Consider the following 19,831-nt stretch of genomic DNA (forward strand, 5'->3'; position numbering starts at 1 on the left):
TACCCCATTCAGAGTTCTATCATGCAGACCAAGAAAGACAGAGCCCCTCTGGTATCAATCCTAGCTGGATTGAACAGGGGTAAGAAGCAGGGACAGAGTAGGAGAGGTGGCGCCTGCGGCTCTGATGGTGAGCGGCCGGCTATGAGGCACATACTGCTATTTACTCGAGCTTCACCTGTGAAGGCACCTGACCTGGGTATAACACAGCCGGGATTTCTACCAGCTGGGTTAAAAGGGTCGGCTAGAGACCATAGAAGAACACTCGCTTTTGTTAATATCGAGTGACAGAGCTATCTCTATTAGGGTGTCGCATCAATTTACATCGGTCATTGTAATGCGCTGACCAATGCGAACACCCTAATAGATATTGCAGGAATCCTTAAAGAGGGCACCCCCGGGCATCGCTCTAGTGGCTGATGACTAAGCCTGAATAGCGGTCGCCATCTGCTATCTGGAGGCGCTGTTTGAGATAGTCATACACTGACATATATCACAGTGTACGCCAGATCAAGTGAAAGGCCCTCTCTCTCTCTTAAATATTCAGTGAGTCCGACAGCGGTACTAATACAAGTGCCGCGCCGGAAGTGACTAGTAAGGAGCGGTAACCGTTACCCTACGGGAAATATCGAGTAGGTGGTATCATCTTAGCAGGACTAAATTATAGCAGGACTATGTCCTGACGTATCAATCCTGTTGCTCTATTATTTCTATGCGACAACTTTAGAAACACGTATCTACGGGCAACCATTACCCGTGCTCCTGAGGAACTGCCCCCTACAAGGGCAGGGAAACGCGTCGAGCGAGCCGTTTTACGTGCTGGTCAGTACCACTGACCTGTAATGAGCCCATATAATTAGCACCCGTATATGCGGCAACTGTGCTATTAATGGGAGGTCATGAAAAATTTGTTTTAGCAACATGAATATACATTACAACATTGTGCCCTAAAGAGGTATTACTTCTCGTACCGCATTCATATCTAGGTACGCATATTTTCTGGATTCGGATAATACTCCTTTTTCATCTGGACCTTTATCCTTTTCCATATTCATGAGCGGTATCGATTTCCAAAAATTTGGACCTTTATCCTCTTCCATATTCATGTGCGGTATCGATCTCCAAAAATCTATCTGAGAGATACGTTACCCTACATATTTCTACTAGGGCCTATTCTTTGTTTATATGTTACCTGTCCTTTTCTTTTGTATCGTTAAGAAGTGTTATATGTGAGCCCACAATTTTAAAATATACTAATTAAAGGCATTTAATTTTAATCTATATCTGTGAAGGGTTTCTGCAAACAATATATAGATTTTCATACCACTGTGATTTGGTATATCACTTTTAGGCTAGCCACACACAGGCGAGCATGATATTGGGCCGTGAATCCTGCCTCCAAATCGCGCTCCCCACTATGTGAATTCCCCAGGGATGCGGGTCTCGCATCACCTTGGGGATGCAGGGATCCTCCGGCGCAGCTGTCACAGCTGTACCAGAGGATCGCTGAGTTTCTCCAATTGCTTTCAATGGGGCTGCGATGCGAGAGCACGCAGCTAGATAGAACATGCTGCGATTTGTTTTCTGCACAGCATCACAGTGTCATGTGGGGGGAAAAAAATCGCTCATGTGTATGACCCCATTCAAAAGAATGGGGTTCATATTTGTGCATCTGAAAAGGCACACATGACGTGCGATTGTAGCGGTCTTTGGCTGGCCTCCCATGGCCGTGTTGGTATAGTGTATTCCACGAGTGGGTTTTGTGCGCAGAATACACTGTACCAATCTCACATAGGCAGCCACATTTCCGCTCTGGTGAATTGCGTTTAAAAAAAATGCAAGAGAAATTGCAGCATGTTCTATCTTGGCGTGTATCACGCGCACATACATGGCAAGACAAGTACACAGTGATGCACTATAGTTGCATGCTTGCTATGTCTCACATAGGTAGCATGCAGGGAATTACATCCGTCTGCGTCTGGCCTTAGGAAACTACTGTAGCGATTGACTTACCACAACCATCACATGACTACAAGTTGCTTTGGAGCACTAGCTGCAGATATTCCCACAGTATGCTTTATTTGTATAGCGCCAACATATTCCGCAGCGCTTACATAGACAGGGGGAATACAGAAAGACAGAAGTACAAAACATTACAGAACCACGGTTACATAGTAATCAGTTGATGGGAACAGTAGGGGTGCGGGTCCTGTTGCAACGAGCTTACATACTACAGCTAATGGGGGGATACAGAAGATAAAGGGGCTGGCGGTGTGCGCGGTATGGCGGGGTGGAGAGTGAGGGATGCTATACACATAGACAATGGTCAGACATTTGGCCATGTGATGGCAGAATCAGTATGACTGCAGGGGGCGGTTGATGGCTGCTAGCAGGGATTGCAGTCAGTAGGTCAGGGAGCATGTTATAAGATGGTATTTACATGGCCGAGTTTAAAGTGCGAGTTCTGTCTAATAGCGATATGGAGGGCGCTTGCACATGGAAATACCACATCATATTCTATCTTTTTATTACATGATGAATTTTCTCTTGGACTGACGGTCCACCAAAGAAAAATCACGGCATGTCCTATTTTTGGGTGATTCTATTCAAGAATCTTCCATTAATTCTCATGGAAAACAAAGAAAAAGGAATTCAATTTTTAAAAAAGTTATTTTCATGCGAATGCGATTTTCTTGCAAAATGTACTGCAATCGCATGTAAAAAATCACAGGTTTAAGAATGCGATATTGGTCCAGGCTTCTTAATTTTATTTCCCGCCTGATATAGTTCTTTCACATTTTATTGTTGATTTTCATGGCTAACACCCCAAAAAATTAAACTTTTTTTTTTTTTACCATAAATTGGCTTATTAAGGGGGCTTTCCAGGGAAAATACTACTGATGACCTACCTCTCCTCAGGATAGGTCATCAATAATTGATAGACAGGGGTCCGTCATTCGGGACCCGACCGTTCAGCTGAGCGGGCGCATGCTGTCAGTGCCACAAATACACAGAGGCCGGAGCGGAAGCAGGGGTCCTGAGCGACTGACGATCACTATTGATAACCCATCCTGACGGTACATCATCAGTAGTATTCTCCCTGGAAAACCCCTTTAGGGTAATGTCACATGGGTGAGTGCTATATCAGGTTGTAGTCACTGCCCAATATGGCGCTCACCAAAATGCGATTTCTGTTTTTTTTATCAAAACCACCTCGCATCATTTCGGGGAGATGGTGATCCTCTGCCATGGCTGTCGGCCGCGGCGGAAGATTGCAGAGTCTCTCCCATTGTTTTCAACGGAGAGATCTTGCATTGGCTTCCCATTAGCAAGTGGCGCAAAGCACTGACAGCAATGGGCGCTGTGATGGGAGAGAACGCACAAAGATAGGACACGCTGCGATTTGTTTCCGCATGCGGAAATTGTTTTTTAAAAATGTGTATGCCCCCCATTCAAAAGAATGGGTTCATATTCGTGTGAGATTTTCGCACCCGTGTGAGAGCGGTCCTAGGGTCTCACACGTGCGTATGCGTAAAACCCTGCGCATTTTACCAGTTTGTGTGATGCTACCGCCATGTATGTGCATCGAGTGCACTGCGCGGGCTGCGTATCTCACGCACACGTGTAGTGCGACTGTCTTTTTTTGGTTTTGTGTATTAAGCGGCGCACACAATGCGTATGGACAGCAATGTAAACGCTGCCCACAGAAAAGGACAGGGCGCACACTGTGGGGTATGCCGAGAAATAGAGCACACCGCGAGGGTTTTCTCACGAATATCTACACGCTCGTGTGATTGGATCAATGAAAACCCGTTCACCGTGTAATATGGGATGACAACACGGCGCTGTGGATGAGCCCTAAGAAAGTGAATAGGAAAAAGGTGCCTGATACAAATAAGAGCGCTGCCCCTTTAAGACAACCAGCGGATCCTAACCGGAGTTCAGCCAAGTACATTTGAAGCATGAATATTGAGGAGTCGACCACAAGGGGGCAGAAGTGCTCCTTACAGCTGATGAGAAACAGACAGCTGCCGTACAGCCGGGTTTTCCCATGCCTGGAGCGGAGCAGCTCCCACGGAGCCGGACGCGCAGGACGCGCTTCGTATGAGAAGCTTGCGCACGCGTCTGCTCACCGCTGCAGAGAATAAGCCCCTCCTCCTCTGACTGGTCACATGACCTCCTAGCAACTCCTCCCCAGGGATCAGCCAACGCCTCTAGTGCTAGCTTGGCGGCGGTTGGGGTGGTGACGTCACGGCCCCGCCCCCGGCCGGTGTACGGGCTGTATGAGCCATTTTGAGGTTAGTCGCTGGAGTGCGGGTGTCGGTAGCGGTCGTAGCTGATTTCTGTCTAGAGCTCCTCCGAGGCACGTACCGGCCGAGACGTCTGGCTTCTATTTAGATGGCCAGCTTTCCCGACTTTGTAAACGAAGATGAAATAGGTGAGTGCGCGGCGGCCGGAGCAGTGAGAGCGGCGCGATGAATGGAGCGGAGCGGGGGATGGCTTCCTGCCTAGTAGCAGTGGGCTGCGGCAGACACGTGACCTTGTGTGGTCGGGCGGCTGGTCGGTGTGTCCGGCTGCTCAGCCCAGAGCGGTGCGAGGTGTTCCCCTCTACATACAGTGGTCGCTGTCTGCTGCCATTGCGGAGGCTGTGTCTCCCACGTCTGCTGTCTCCTCCTCCTCTCGGGTGGAATTTCCTTGCACCTATTTCATCTGCTGACAGTCACCCAGCGCTCCTCACGCCTCCCATCCCCCTAACCCCACGCACGCCCGTCCATCAGCGCCGCCTGCCATGCCAATATTCCTTGGAGGGATTGTCTGCGACTTTCTTGTAGTTTTATATCAATATTCTTGGGTTTTCTTGCATTTCCGTTAAGGAGCTGTGAGATGGGATAACCGTTCCGTCCTACTGATTTCAATGGGATTCTCTAAGCTTCAGTTATGTGCAGACTTTTTCCTTCCCCCATAGATACAATAGCTCAGGGGTCTGGGCCAGCTCTGCTTAAAGACAGATCAAACTGATAAATGACCTATTTTCTTCTTATATATACATGTTCTGGGTATTGGCTGATGTAACCGCACAGAAAGTCCCCGTTTTTGACGGATCTCTAACGGATCCATTTTTCAATGGGCGTACAGGGTGGGACAAAAGAATAATAAAGGCATAAAAACAAACGAACTGATAGACACCGTTATGTTTTCTTGGAAAGGATCCATCTTCAGGATAAAAAAAAACAAACTCTGGTTTCAAGTTTAAATCCGTTTCTCTTAAAAAAAAATTTTTTAAAACTGGTCACGGCTCGCTTTACCCCTTTAATAATGTCTTGTAGAGGTGTGAAGTGTCCTGGATCCTATACAACTACTAGCCCGCACCCATATCCCTGCAGCAGGGTGCAGTAAGGTCACACCGCACATGTAACTATGATCAGGGAAGCTCTTCGGTGTCCTCATGTCTGTCCTCTCCTCCTTCAGTAAGGTCACACCGCACATGTAACTATGATCAGGGAAGCTCTTCGGTGTCCTCATGTCTGTCCTCTCCTCCTTCAGTAAGGTCACACCGCACATGTAACTATGATCAGGGAAGCTCTTCGGTGTCCTCATGTCTGTCCTCTCCTCCTTCAGTAAGGTCACACCGCACATGTAACTATGTTCAGGGAAGCTCTTCAGTGTCCTCATGTCTGTCCTCTCCTCCAGTAAGGTCACACCGTACATGTAACTATGATCAGGGAAGCTCTTCGGTGTCCTCATGTCTGTCGTCTCCTCCTTCAGTAAGGTCACACCGCACATGTAACTATGTTCAGGGAAGCTCTTCAGTGTCCTCATGTCTGTCCTCTCCTCCAGTAAGGTCACACCGTACATGTAACTATGATCAGGGAAGCTCTTCGGTGTCCTCATGTCTGTCCTCTCCTCCTTCAGTAAGGTCACACCGCACATGTAACTATGTTCAGGGAAGCTCTTCAGTGTCCTCATGTCTGTCCTCTCCTCCAGTAAGGTCACACCGTACATGTAACTATGATCAGGGAAGCTCTTCGGTGTCCTCATGTCTGTCCTCTCCTCCTTCAGTAAGGTCACACCGCACATGTAACTATGTTCAGGGAAGCTCTTCGGTGTCCTCATGTCTGTCCTCTCCTCCTTCAGTAAGATCACGGAGCCTTGGAGAGCTGATATCACCGACCTCTCCTTTTGAGCAGAAGTATGGCCGTGAAAATTGGACAGTGGCTTTTGCTCCAGACGGCTCCTATTTTGCCTGGTCTCAGGGTCATCGAATTGTGAAGCTGGTTCCTTGGTCTCAGTGCCTTAAAAACTTGTAAGTATCCTATAATTCCACAGTATATGTATAACTAGTCTGATATGAGCTGCTCTGTCATCTCTCTACTGCTGCCTGTATCACTGGCTCATCTTAATCCAAATGGTTTACTCTAGCTGTATATAGTACGATTTAGACATTATACTAATATCTTAAATTTATGGTGACCCTACATATTAGTCCAGGGGTGCAGAACATGCAGCCCACAGTGCCAATCTGTGTAAACACCCCCTCTCCCCAATCATCTAGACATAGAATTATCTATATGTGGCTGCTCACATGTAGTTTCCATGTCAGGGTAAAGAGGAGTAGCAAATATTAGGGCAACAGGAACAGACAAGTACTATGGGTGCCCTGTGTAGCCGTGTCTGGGGTCCCCTATAGATTGGGACAAGTACTAAGGGTGCCTTGCGTAGCCATGTCTGGGTCCCCTATAGATTAGGACAAGTACTAAGGGTGCCCTGGGTAGCACTGTCTGGGTCCCCTATAGATAAGGACAAGTACTAAGGGTGCCCTGGGTAGCAGTGTCTGGGGTCCCCTATAGATTAGGACAAGTACTAAGGGTGCCCTGGGTAGCAGTGTCTGGGGTCCCCTATAGATTGGGACAAGTACTAAGGGTGCCCTGGGTAGCAGTGTCTGGGGTCCCCTATAGATTGGGACAAGTACTAAGGGTGCCCTGGGTAGCAGTGTCTGGGGTCCCCTATAGATTGGGACAAGTACTAAGGGTGCCCTGGGTAGCAGTGTCTGGGGTCCCCTATAGATTGGGACAAGTACTAAGGGTGCCCTGGGTAGCAGTGTCTGGGGTCCCCTATAGATTAAGAGTCTCTTGATCTGTTTGGCACTCCAAAATGAGTATATGAGTTGGAGGCATTGTATAGGCATGCAGCACTCTCCATTGTAGTTTATAGGACTTATAAAATGCCAGGCTGTACCCTCTCTCTGAAGTGCCAATTGGGGAGGAGGGGGGGGGGATGAACATTCTGTTAATAGGTGGGAGTTCTGGAAGTGGAGCTTCAGTTTATTATGGTGTATACTTAGAATATACTATTAATGTCTCAGATGGGAATACCCTTGTGGCCCTTGGAAGTGGTTCAGTATGGCAATGTGGCCCTCAGACCAGCAAAAGGTGTGCACTCTTGCATTAGATGAACGCTAAGATTGGCCCACTATCTAATGTATATGGGTAGTGTCTCAACTGTCTCAGATGGCAAATGTCAGGAAAGAAGGGCTGCAAGCCTTGAATATCAACAGAGGATAAGCTGCCACAAGAGGAGTCCGACCCTCTTCCTACTGAATATGCTGAAATAGTTGGCTCAGACTTTTTTGTAAACTGTCCGTTTAGTTGGGTATATTGATGGTCAGATCATTTGTATGGATGATTGATAGGCCACATTCTGACCGATCATAATTGTGTGTATGATGGGCTTAAGGCCCCTTTCACACAGGCTACCAAATCATCGCTACAAAGCACATGTATGTGAAGCCCGTGGTTTCCAATGGTTCTTTCACAGAGCGATGTTTTGTAGCCTAAAAAGAACCCATTGGAAACCATGAGCTTCACATACATGCGTTTTTGTTGCCAGTGTGAAAGAGGCCTGAAGGGGGTTTCTAATATATAGATTTGTTTCAATATGCTGGCCATACAGAAATATAATAAAACTGGCCATACCATCCTGTCCCAGGTCCTTGGAGCTGCAGCGCTGCCCCTTTTCCTCCCTGCTGGTGCTCTATTGAAGGCTGTAGTCGGCCTCTGGACAGAATTGCTGCAGCAGCTGGAGAGACAACTTTGCAGTTGATCACTGAAGTCTGATTGACTGCAGCATCCTTACACAGCACCAGTGGACAGGGCGACACTGGAGATGTGGGGACCTGGGATGGGTGAATAGAGTCTATTTTACTATTTTCTTATGTGACTGGAATATTGGCGGGGGGGGGGGGGGGGGGGGGTGTGTGTGTGTAAGGAAAACCCCCAAAAGTATTACCTATGACAACAAGGGGTTGTCATAGGTAATGCTTTTATGTGATAATAGATCATTTACTTACACATTTTTTTTCTCATTCCTGCATCTACCCTAGCAGCAGCTCCCGGGTCTCATCACTGATTAAATGTTTACGGGCTACAGTTGGCTTACGCTGTCCCGTAAACCTGCTGCTGCAGCCAGTGACATAGCTCGGTGATCACCGCTGTCATTGGCTGCAGCAGCCTGTTTAAAAGATGGCTCAGCTTGACAGTAGCCTGAAAACATTTAATCCGAGGAGATCTGGTGCTGGGTAGAAGGGAGTAATGAGCTCTTTATTGTGGTTTTTACGTAAAGGGGTTGTCAGAGATGATACTTTTTGTAAAATTGTTTGTTGGCTGACGAGAATGTTTTGAGCTGCTAATTCTACTCCCCTCCAGATTCTCTGTTTGGTCGGTTCTGGCTTCGGATAGGCTGACTGTACTGCTTTTTGGTGACATCACTGGATTCAATCCAGTAAAATCTATGTACTATGTGTTATAATAGCCATGAACCTTTTTAATGCTGTAATTGTTGATTTGTTGACTGAGGGTTTATTTTCCTTAAAATGTGTTCTTCCTTCTCAGTACTGCTGGCAGCACCAAGAATAGTGTAAACGTGCCAACTGGGAGACTGTCGAGACAGAACAGTGATGTCGCACAAAGGAACAACCCGCAGGAGCACACCATAGACTGCGGAGACGTTGTCTGGAGTCTGGCCTTTGGATCATCTGTACCAGAAAAACAGAGTCGCTGTGTGAATATAGAATGGCATCGGTTCAAGTTCGGGCAGGACCAGCTCCTGCTTGCTACAGGGCTCAGCAATGGACGCATCAAGATATGGGATGTTTATACAGGTATCTCATAGAGCCAATGCATACAGCTTAGATCGATTAGGCCTCCATAACATGTTTGCTGTTGCTTTGTATAGTGCATGGTTAGGAATCATGGGGATTGTTAGAAAGCATGGCGGACTCTTTTATGTCCCTACAGTTTTTGACCGGCCGTCTCTGTACGAATTGGTTTTCCTGCTCCCCGTTCTGCAGAGTGTAATGCCTGTGTGGTGACACCGTTGGCTCTGGCCTGTATTTAACACTTACCTCTTCTTGATCCTGTTGAATAACATGTTAGTATACATTTAGAATAGAGCTGTCACCATCGTAGAACTACAGAACATCCCCTTCACGTTTATTATAATACAATTTAGTGCAATGTTGTGTAAGTAACCATTAGACTGTAACTTTGTACTACAGATGGCACCACCTCCTGAATGTTTGCACTCCCATGGCTTTAATAGGAGGATCGCATTTATTTAAGTTAACATCTTCATTCTTTGCAATGATATTTTGATACCATATTGTTACATAATTGGACCCCCCCGGCCCCTTTTTTTTCTTTAACTTGACAAATATCTTAGCTATCTTTCAAGTTATATTAGTACCTTTACGCCACAAATGCTCAGACCTTCTGTAACACATGATATAACAGGCCTAATACTGTAATAGCGAGTGCTGCCGCAGTCACTAGAAAATCTGCCAAGTCCAATGACTGATAGACTGAGGCTTTTTTTCATGTTTTGACCTGAAATGTATTCAACCTGTATGACCTTCTTTTTTTTTTTTTTTTTTTTTTAAAGCGGTATTCCCATCTTAAACTGATGACATGTCAATATTATATTAAGTATCAAAGCTATGACATCAATGGAAGATGCAAAAGTGTAAAAATACAGACTATTCCTCCATAAAAAGTGTCTTTTTTATGGAGGAATAAAGTATCTTTGCATTTTTTTTTTTACTCTTTTGCATCTTCCATTGCTGCCATAGCTTTTGATACTTAGCGTACTGGTGGGTTGTGGTCCAAACCCTCTCTGTAGCGTGCATTGGTGACTCTCATTGAACTACTGAGGGGTGTAGTCTCTCCTTTTTTTTTTTTTTTCCTGCTGACCACTATTCTATTCTGGATGTCAGTAGTATGTCACCACTTTTTGATGGATGGGGGTTCAACCACTTGGCACTCTATCGGTCCTGAAAATGGACTGCAAGCCCCTTCACAACCTTACCTTGCGCAGCGGTTCACTAGGCACCCGCAGTGTGAAGGAACTGCAGTACAGCCTTATTCAAGTGAATTGGGCTCGCTGCTGCTCCTTGCACAGTCTGTAGGAACCAGAAGTGTTGGCGGAATAGTCTTAATGGCTTTTAAAGGTTGCGTGATAAACCTTTTGTGTTTACTGTTTGCAAATTAATCAGACTGATAACCTGGTCTGAAAAGAAGTTAAACACCAGATGATGCACTTTGCACCTTGATTTAATGACTACAATCAAACTGTTCTGTTCTGTATCGCATTTCCAAACCATAGTTGTAATCCATTGAAACATTTGTCATTTACCCGAGTATCAACTTTTTAAGTTAAAAAGGTACTGCACACTGAAAAATGTTGTGCCTATATGATCAGCAAAAATGCAAATCACAACTTAAAAAAAAAGTTCTTGTGCTGAAAAAAAAAATCGCACCAAATTACTGACCACTAGGCATCCTTTCTTCTAAGTTGCTGTCACTACCTGTTGTAATTTAAAAAGGTTTATTTGTATAGCGCCCACTTATTCCGCAGCGCTTACATGATGTGTGAAATATCTCTAGTAACAGGTTTCAGAATGTGATATTGTGTAGTATAACAGAAGCAGAGAGACTCCTATAGACCTGCTGCGGCTAATAGTACTTGCTGTGTCACAGCTATAGAAATCACATCTACACTGCTCAGTGCTGCTGTACACTGCCCTCCATGATGCTATTACTTATGAATGTGTGCTACAGTGAGAGAGAAGATATGTCTTCCTATGTGTGCTGTGTATGTGAGCCATCATAAGAAGTAGTCTCCACCCAGCAGCTCGGGAAAAACTGTGAATTGGGTAGCCTAGAGAGGGGGATAAATGCCATATACAAGTAATGTAATGGCCAGAAAGTGTACCTCATGTGTATACACAGGACAGCTTTTTCTGAAATGTCACAAAAGTGGGGGTAAGCTTTGTGGCATGCATTTTGTTGGTTTACCATACGAAGTGCATGAATTCATTTTTAATGGGAATCTCTTATTTGTTTCTCTTTAGGAAAGCTCCTCCTTAATCTGATGGATCATACTGAAATTGTGAGAGACTTGACATTTGCCCCAGATGGCAGCCTTATACTGGTTTCTGCTTCCAGAGATAAAACTCTCAGGGTCTGGGACCTAAAGGATGATGGTACGGTTTTTCATATGCTGTATTAGTGTCTAAATGTATAGCTATGTAGTTGAGGACATCTGGATGGGAAATTGGGCAATTAAGTCAGGTAGGATGACTGGCATACTTAAAATATTCCAAAGATGCCCTTTGAGTCTGTCATTGGCATACGGACTCTATGGTATTTGACCCTGTTGCACACTCATACAGTTAGCCTGTCCTTATGGCCTTGTTCAGGGTGCGGCAGCGACTCTTAACACTAGTTTATTTAGCATTTTGTTGTACTGCTCCTTTGGGTTACCCAGATGTAAGCACTGGCCTTGTGGGGTGCATAAACTAGTGCAGATTTCAATTGCTTGTTCCATGATATGTAGAATTTTGACTGTTTCGTTGACTTACTGAGAAAAATAAATTATATGCAAAAAATGTGTGAACTTTGCCTTAATGCTGCAAGCCGGCTGAGTTTATGGCCATAAGGCGTTATGTAGCAGTAATCGGGTAATGTTAATGCATAACCACCGCAATTATGGAGGCTGGAAATTTCTTAATCCCCGGTAAAAGGGTTCCTGACATGTGCCACTGCAGTAATGTGACTAGATGTGGACCTGTCTGTCTTCCATCCAGTGAACCGCAACAGTCCGGAGGTTTCGGGAAATACTTGCTTTGTTTGAGGATGAGCATCCAAGTTGATTTTGGAACTTGTTGTATTAGTAAATCTAAACTTGTCTCGCCTATTGTCTTTATATTTTAATGTTGTGTTTTTTCTTTTTCTTGATGTAATAAACTTTTTGTCCTTCAGGCAACATGATGAAGGTGTTAAGGGGCCACCAGCACTGGGTCTACTGCTGTGCATTCTCTCCGGACTCCTCGATGTTGTGTTCCGTTGGATCTGGGAAAGCTGTAGGTTTCAAAGTTCCTTATTTTTAGATTTTCATGTCCAATCAAATTCAGATTGTGCTCAGTGTCTTTAATGCTTTTTAGCACATTGATTAAAAGCCTAATGATGCATGATGGAACTTGCTGAAAGTGTAAGCTGGCAGAAATAATCATAACTTGCACTGCTTTTGGCAAGCAATCCCATTTTGAAATCCTGTAATGAGTAATTGGCCAGAATCCATTCACGGTGTCATCGGTCTCATACCTTGCTTCGCACATGCTAATAGAAAGATTTGACTCTATAGCATATGGTTCTGCAAATGCCCATTGTATAGTAATGACATTGAATTGTTGCATTTACATTGACCTACTGCTGTAGCTGAAGGCAGTCAAGGTGTGCTGCTCCTGTAATCTGCCCTTATGGCGCAAATACCTTTTTCAATACATAGTATAAACGTATTAAATTTTTACCTTTCAACAAGATTGCATTGATTTACTTGTTCATGTCATTGTCATTAGATTAAGCATTTGCGTACAGCAGCCATTCTCTCCGGGAGCAGTTCACACCTAAAATGTAGCCTGTTTGGATGTAGACATTCTTTGTTTAACACAATGCTATTGTAGGCTGCGTGTTTTCCATAAGCTTCTTGCTTTCCCTGTCACAGGTGGTGGCAGCAATATGGGTGTGATTGAGGTTAAGCTGGCACCACACAAAGGCGAGCACAGTGGTGTTAGCTGGGCAGAGTGGCATCTCTGGCTACCAGGCTGGGGACGACCAATGCCATAGGATGAAGTAACCTTGCAATCAACTGCAAGGGGTACTATACGCATGTAGGTGCTGGTTGATGTCCACTTTCTGCTTCTGTCTTTTTGTTTTTGCTGTTTTTTTTATTTTATGACTAAGCCCATAACTGCTTTGCTTTTTTTTTTCTTTTTTTTTTTTTTCTTACAATGCTCCAGTTAAATGGAAATTCCTAATGAACTAATAAGTAACTTTGTTTAATTATAAAATATATAGCCACTTAAGCATGACCGAAATAACCATTGTTTCCTTCAACCTGGTCTCCTAACGTTGGCAGTCACATATATAAATGAAGTGACTTGCACCTCAGTATATATTTAGATAATAAATATTACTTCTACTAAGTAATAGTTATTAGATAAATGAGTCGAAAGTTTGTATTGTTAGTTTATTGTCTTGTTTGCCAAAAGTCATTTCTTTTGGCTGTCAACTCTCTCTTTTCTTGCAGTATCTGTTTCTCTCCCTGGGCTCACGTTGGTGATTCAAGCCTTTTGTAAACAAGTGAACTTATTCTCTCAAAGGGGGTACTACTGGAGCAACCATATGATAACTTTCTATTCTGTTTATATAACTAGCATTATATTTTGCAAACGGGTTGTAATGCAGAACCCAACTGTTATCTTGTAGACTTAAAAACCAACAGAATTCACTTTTTTTTTTTTTTTTATATTGTGCATTTTATAGACCTTGCTTTTAGCCGTAACTTTTTAACTTGAGCTAATTAAGTTTTTTTTGTGTTTTTGTTTTTTGCATGCTTACTCTTATGTAATGTTATCCCATTAATATGGGTATGACACTGAGCAAGTAATGTAATTTTAATTGTAAGTTAATTAACAGAACATTTTTGTAGTTAGTATCCTAGATTTGCCTCTTTTGAAGTTTCCAATACATAGACCGTAACAACTGTCTTTTGCCTTGTAGGTCTTTCTCTGGGACATGGATAAATATGCTATGATCCGTAAACTAGAAGGACACTACAATGATGTGGTGGCATGTGAATTCTCTCCTGACGGAGCTTTGTTGGCTACTGCATCTTACGATACCAGAGTATATGTCTGGGATCCCCATATTGGGTGTATTCTTTTTGATCTTGGGTATGTAAATGCCAAAATAACCTATTAAGTAATCTCAACATAATTTTAAAGTAATGTGTATCTTTTTAATGTTGGAACTCTTAATTCTCCGTAGGAAAATGTTATTTTAATGGGTTAGCCCATGAAAATCTCTTGCCTCTCCGCAAGAGTGATGATAAATGATTAATTGCTCAGTCCCCTATTAGTCACTAGAATGACACATGCCATGTCCACTGGGTGAATGGAGTGGAGGTGCATATGTGTGACCACCGCTCCATTCACTTCTGTGGGGCTGCTGGAGATAACTGAGCGCTGTGCTCAGATGTCTCTGTAGGCCATACATGCTCGCTACTGATCCTTTCACTAAGGCCTCATGTCCATGGGGAAAATCAGGCCCGCTCCGGATTCTCCATGGAGAATCCGTAGCGGGTCCCTCCTGCCCTGCGGACATGAGCGCTGAAAATGAGAATAAATAAGAATAAACTTACCTCCCGCCCGCTCTGGATCTCCTGCTTTTCGCTGCGGCATCATCTTCTCTCCGTTGCGGCCGGATCTTCTTTCTTCGGCTCGGCGGATGCGCAGGATGACATTGGTGACGTGCCCTGTGCATGCGCCGGCCTGAAGAAAAAAAGATCCGGCCGCGACGGAGAGAAGATGGCGCCGCGGCGAAGAGAAGAACCGGAGCAGGTGAGTAAATCCTGTTTTTTTTTTTTGTGTCTCCCGCGGATCCGGACGGCTTCCATAGGCTTCGCGGGAGACCCACACGAAAATGGAGCATGGTCCAGATTTTTTCATGCTCCTTTTTTTTTTTTTTAAATCCCTTTTATTGACCATCCACGAGTGTTTATCTACCCACGGGTGGTCAATGCATCCCTATGGGATGCGGATCTGCGGGCAGGAGAAGAGTTAAAATCCGCTGCGGATTTTAATTTTTCTTTTGCCCGTGGACATGAGGCCTAAGTGGATTCGGGGTTTACTTTTTGTGAGATCCTTGGCTGGAGCCCTAGAGATCAGTCATCTTGCCTATCCTGTGATGCATGATATTTGTGGGATAACTCCTTTTAAAGGAACACTCGAGGCAAAAAGTATGGGCTTGCCTTATTCAGGGCCTGAGGAGGCTGTAATTAATGCAGGAGATTGAGTTCCTGTGTAATGCCACTCTGCCTTTAGGTTCTATACTAGGCTGAACACATGGTAACCGTTTTGTCCAGAGTGTTCCATTTGAAAGCTACTTGTCCACCTTTTAAACCATGACCTTGCATGTTATCCTGGCTGTATAGTATATTGCGCTCAGTCATAAATGTATAGTTTTTCTAGGGGTGAAAAATAAAAACTCTGCGAACACTTTTTCCTAAATCCACTTTGATACTTGTATAGAAAATGACTACATGACTTTGTTTTATATTTTTAACTTTTATTGCAGGCACTTATTTCCCCCACCAACACCAATATTTGCAGGGGGAGATAATGGTCGCTGGGTTAGATCGGTCTCATTTAGCCACGATGGAGTACATATTGCAAGCCTTGCCGATGATAAGTAAGTTTCTGTCATTGTTTTTTTTCTTTTTTTCTGTTCAGATATCTGGTAGTGTTTTTACTGTAGGAGCTTACAGAGACTTAAATAGATTTATAAATTTGCATAGATTGAAGGTAGAAAAACCTAGTATTTCTGCAATTTTTGTTTCCCTCATGGCTGACGGGGTTCGTTCTGCTTTTGTAATGCATGTATATCTTCGATTCCACAAAATTGGGGGTTCAGGTCATCATTTAAAAAAAGTCTATCACCTTTTTTTTTTTGCCTAATAACGCAATGTACTCTTATACTCCATAAGGAATCCTCTTGTTCAAATGTGGCTCCCATCTTGAAATATCACTCCAGAAATTGTTTGCAATCTGTTAATTAGATGTGGACCATCCAATGGTCAGTCTACCTCTGCCAGTGGTTCAGGCTCTCTTCCTGCCAGTTCATTTAAAATGCCCCTTTCCTTGCCAAGTGGAAACTCAATCTATGCCCACTGGAGAAATCATGCAGTCTATCTTCAAAGTGCTGGCGCCAGGCTGATGACAGCCGGTGTGTGTGAAGTCATTCTAGTTTGAGAGAAAGTAATAGTGCATGTGCCCGTGTGACAAAGCGCTTTAAAGGTGGAACAAACACTAAAGAACATAGCTCAGCAAGGTGGTTTTTAGATGAATAGGCTGGCAGTAAGCCTGGACTGCCAGCAGATGTAGATCGCCTTTTGGAAATCTATAGCTAATTGACATATGCAAACCCTTTTTGGGGATGTCCTGCATGTAAAAGTGTATTGAATAGCTAAGCAAAAAAATTTCAGTGACAGACTTTCTTTAATGAGTAATGACTAGTGATGAGCGAGCATACTCGCTAAGGGCAATTGCTCGAGCGAGCATTGCCTTTAGCGAGTACCTGCCCCCGCTCGAGACGACAGGTTTGGGCAGGGAGCGGAGAGGAAATCCCCCCCCCCCCCCCCCCCCCCGCTCCTTCCTGCTGACAGTCGCTACTCACCGCTCCCCCGCGCCGGCACCCGAACCTTTCATCTCGAGCGGGCAGGTACTCGCTGAAGGAGCAATTGCCTTTACCGAGTATACTCGCTCATCTCTAGTAATGACCTAATAAACATCGAGTCAATTTCTTCAACTCAGAACTTTCAGCAAAACCTTTTATTAAAACAGAATTCTGTTTTTTCCATTACAAATGACTACAGAAATAAACAAGGAAGAATAAACTAATATATCTTGTATATGAAATTGCAGGTTGGTGAGATTTTGGTGTATTGATCAGTCGCACCCTGTTGAAGTTGCACTTCTAAATAAAGGTCTTTGCTGTGCCTTTTCTACTGATGGCAGTGTTCTAGCTGCTGGGTAAGATATACCATTGCTTCCGTGTTACTCTAGTGTAAACATGCCTCACACATCCTCTCCCATGCTTTAATTTATGGTTTTCTTTGACAGAACTCAGGATGGAAATGTACACTTCTGGGCTACACCCACTCATGTGTCCAGCCTTCAACACTTGTGTCGTATGGCAATAAGAAGAGTCATGACTACAAACCAAGTCCAGAAGCTGCCAGTGCCTCAGAAAATCATGCAGTTTCTCTCTTACCAAATCCTATAGGGAACTCTTATTGGTTTTCTCCAAAGCGGTTCCATGTGTTGAGACTGGCTACCCACAAATGCATTACAAGCTTTATGCTTTAAATGTTACAACACATTTGAATATTTAAAGTGCAGTATTTAAACATTTTATGCATTTCTGATCACTCAGCTTTAACTGTGATTTAGGAGTGTATGACATCATGCAACTTAGAATTGGAATGTGGACACCTAATCTGTACAACTGTGAAACTGTAAATATGTGTGCTGCTATTACATGTGTTTCTTGCTTAATTATTTAGACCTATTTTCTTTTCTTATGGCTGGCTGTTTTTGTAGTTTCTAAGCGTCTCCCCCTTTTTGCTAAAGCAGTATAGTGAGTGTTGCAAGTTACTGCACCCGGTGCTTTTATGGCTGGAAAGATATTATCTGGCTAAACTTTTTCACCTCTTAAGTAAAGGCTCGAAGGTGCATTTATAATATTGCTACACTACGCTCTCACAAGTTCGAACTAGAATTGGTAAATGTGGGAGTTATGTAAGGCACTGTTTGCAACTGGGGTAGATTGTGCTGCAACATTCTATGTATGTATGCCTTGTATATAATACAAGGACCTATGTTGGTTAGCTGCCAAAGATGAGCGAAGTGCTGCCTTCTGCTGTTTATTTGCACTTGCTGGTCTGTTGAATGTATTCAGTGCGCATAATGCTAACCATGTATTGGTTTAATTTTGTCAAAAGGTCTATAAATAAAGTGTATGTAGGACTAATGGAATTGTCACTTGTCATTTTTGAATAACATTCCCTTTACAGACGACTAGTGTAGGACATTCAGTATAGCTTAGTTTTTGGCCCAGTTGATGGGGAGGGTTTTTCCCTCCCTCTTCACAACCCCTCTCCCTCAGTTCCTTTAAACGGGAAGGAATAGAGTACCAAAAAAATTTTTTTTAATCTGACCAGTGTTAATGTGCTCCTTGCTTTAAGGCTATGTTCACAAACTATCGTTTCCTTTTGTAGCTTTTATTGGCATGAATGAGAATGGAATTGTATCTCTAACTGAAGGATAAAGGGACGTTCCCTGGTTTTCTAAAGGGAGACAATAAAACTTGTAATAAGCTTTTCAAACTGGCCTTGGACAAAGGAGTAGAATTAACACGGGATCAACCTGCAAAGAAATGTCTTTTGTTCAAGGTTATCAATTGATTGTTAAAGCTTTTTATATGTACATGTGACTGCCATAATGTAAATAAAGCCAAACTTCTGTAGCTTGGAGTGTACCCTTGAGTTTTTACCAACTAATACAGCTCCTCTGTAATGTATACCATGGATTGCCATACTACTTAGTTACAATTGTTTGTGGACATCAAATACAGGAAGCACAACATCATAGACTCTGTCATTTAACATGAGATCCCATATAGAAAATGGTAGAGAAGCAGAATCGTAGTTAACGGCCAATCAATTCTATATGTTCTGGCTGGGCACATGTAGAAAATCTCTGGAAAGTGGTTTAAAGGAATGTCATCAGTAAATGACCTGTTCTACAGTATAAGGGTCTTGTTTTTTCATAGGAGAATTGTTGGATACTTGAGCATGTCAGATATCCCATCCCTAGTGTAATCAATATGTGGTCAAGCAGCACAAACCTGATACTGTAATCAGGGAAGCAGATCAAAGCGCAAACCCAGAGAGGATCCTGACCCTGAATCCAAATTTAGATCAAAGAATTTTACACTGGCAGCATGGATGGTGCAAACATCAAGCACGATGCATTGTATCCTCCTTGACACACTGACAGCAACATTTCAACTTTGTAATAAAGTATTTTTCAAGCTGGTAAAAGACTTTATTGCAAAGTCGAAACATTGTCTCCCTTCAGCCTAACATATTATGTCCCTCAAGTTCAGCCGGTTTCCCCTCCCCTCCTTGTTGATCCAGAGAAAGGGCTAAATTTGCTTCTGCCATTTGGAGTGGAAGGGGGGGGGGGGGGGGGGGGAGAATTCCTTCCCGACTCCATAATGGCAGACCGAATAATCCGTGAATCGATGTTTGAGTTCTGCCTAACTCAAGACACAGATAAATGTTCCTGCTGGTTATTTAATGTCTATAACCTGTAATATAGCACTCTAGAAAGGCATCTAGTCCTGTATTGATTTTTGCAATCACCACATCCTCAGTTCCACAGTCTCACTGCTCTTACAGTAAAGAACCCCCTTCGATGTTGGTGATGAAATCTGCTTTCTTTTAGACGTAGTGGATGCCCTCTTGTTACCGCCGCAGTCCTGGGTATAAACAGATCATGGGAGAGATCCTTGTATTATCCCCTAATGTATTTATACATAGTTATTTGGTTACTCCTTAAGGAGATTGCCTATTTTAAGAACGCAACGATTTTTGGTGGCTTTTCATCTCTATTTTTCAAAAGCCATAACACTTTTCTTTATTTTTTTTTCTTTTTCTT

General features: G+C 43.6%; 1 protein-coding gene across 1 annotated transcript; it reads left to right on the forward strand.

The window, feature by feature from the left end:
* The first annotated feature begins 4,273 nt into the window (after positions 1 to 4,273).
* Positions 4,274 to 18,635, forward strand: WSB1 (WD repeat and SOCS box containing 1). The gene is made up of 9 exons (XM_066578858.1): positions 4,274 to 4,435; positions 6,133 to 6,301; positions 8,886 to 9,154; positions 11,402 to 11,533; positions 12,312 to 12,412; positions 14,112 to 14,284; positions 15,687 to 15,800; positions 17,033 to 17,140; positions 17,231 to 18,635. Exons 1-9 carry the CDS (start codon positions 4,396 to 4,398, stop codon positions 17,391 to 17,393), a joined length of 1,269 nt encoding a protein of 422 aa, XP_066434955.1. The 5' UTR covers positions 4,274 to 4,395; the 3' UTR covers positions 17,394 to 18,635.
* The last annotated feature ends 1,196 nt before the right edge of the window (positions 18,636 to 19,831 follow it).

The sequence above is a fragment of the Eleutherodactylus coqui genome, chromosome 1, assembly GCF_035609145.1.
Source record: "Eleutherodactylus coqui strain aEleCoq1 chromosome 1, aEleCoq1.hap1, whole genome shotgun sequence".
Taxonomy (NCBI): domain Eukaryota; kingdom Metazoa; phylum Chordata; class Amphibia; order Anura; family Eleutherodactylidae; genus Eleutherodactylus; species Eleutherodactylus coqui.